The 362-nt window shown below is 56.1% G+C and overlaps 1 protein-coding gene across 1 annotated transcript in view; it reads left to right on the forward strand.

Moving 5' to 3' along the window:
• Nucleotides 1–362, forward strand: part of EMH_0044300 (uncharacterized protein) — a gene marked incomplete at both ends in the record, with an annotated part of 1,656 nt that overhangs the window by 1,111 nt on the left and 183 nt on the right. The window contains one exon of the mRNA XM_013495946.1: nt 1–360. Coding sequence (XP_013351400.1) covers nt 1–360 — 360 coding nt within the window. The remainder of the gene's footprint in view (nt 361–362) is intronic.

The following is a 362-nucleotide window of genomic DNA, read 5'->3' on the forward strand; positions in this document are numbered from 1 at the left end:
AGCTGCAGCAGCAGCAGGTGCCGTTGCAGCAGCTGCAGCAGCAGCAAACGCCACTGCAGCAACTGCAGCAGCAGCAACTGCAGCAGCAGCAGCAGCAGCAGCAGTGTGAGGTTGATAAAGAGCTGCAGCTGCTGGATGAGATTCATAGACAGCTGCAAATGATTGAGCTGGCGGAGACACAGACAACAGAGCAGCAGCAGCAGCAGCAGCAGCAGCAGCAGCAGCAGCAACAACTGCTGCAGCAGCAGCAACTACTGCAGCAGCAACAGCAACAGCAACAGCAGCAGATACGCGAGCAGCAGCAAATGATGCAACTTCAGCAGCAAGTGCCGCAGCAGCAACCACTGCATATTCAACAACTG

This window comes from Eimeria mitis, genomic scaffold (genome assembly GCF_000499745.2).
Source record: "Eimeria mitis Houghton genomic scaffold, Emh_scaff1833, whole genome shotgun sequence".
In the NCBI taxonomy this organism is placed as follows: Eukaryota; Apicomplexa; class Conoidasida; order Eucoccidiorida; family Eimeriidae; genus Eimeria; species Eimeria mitis.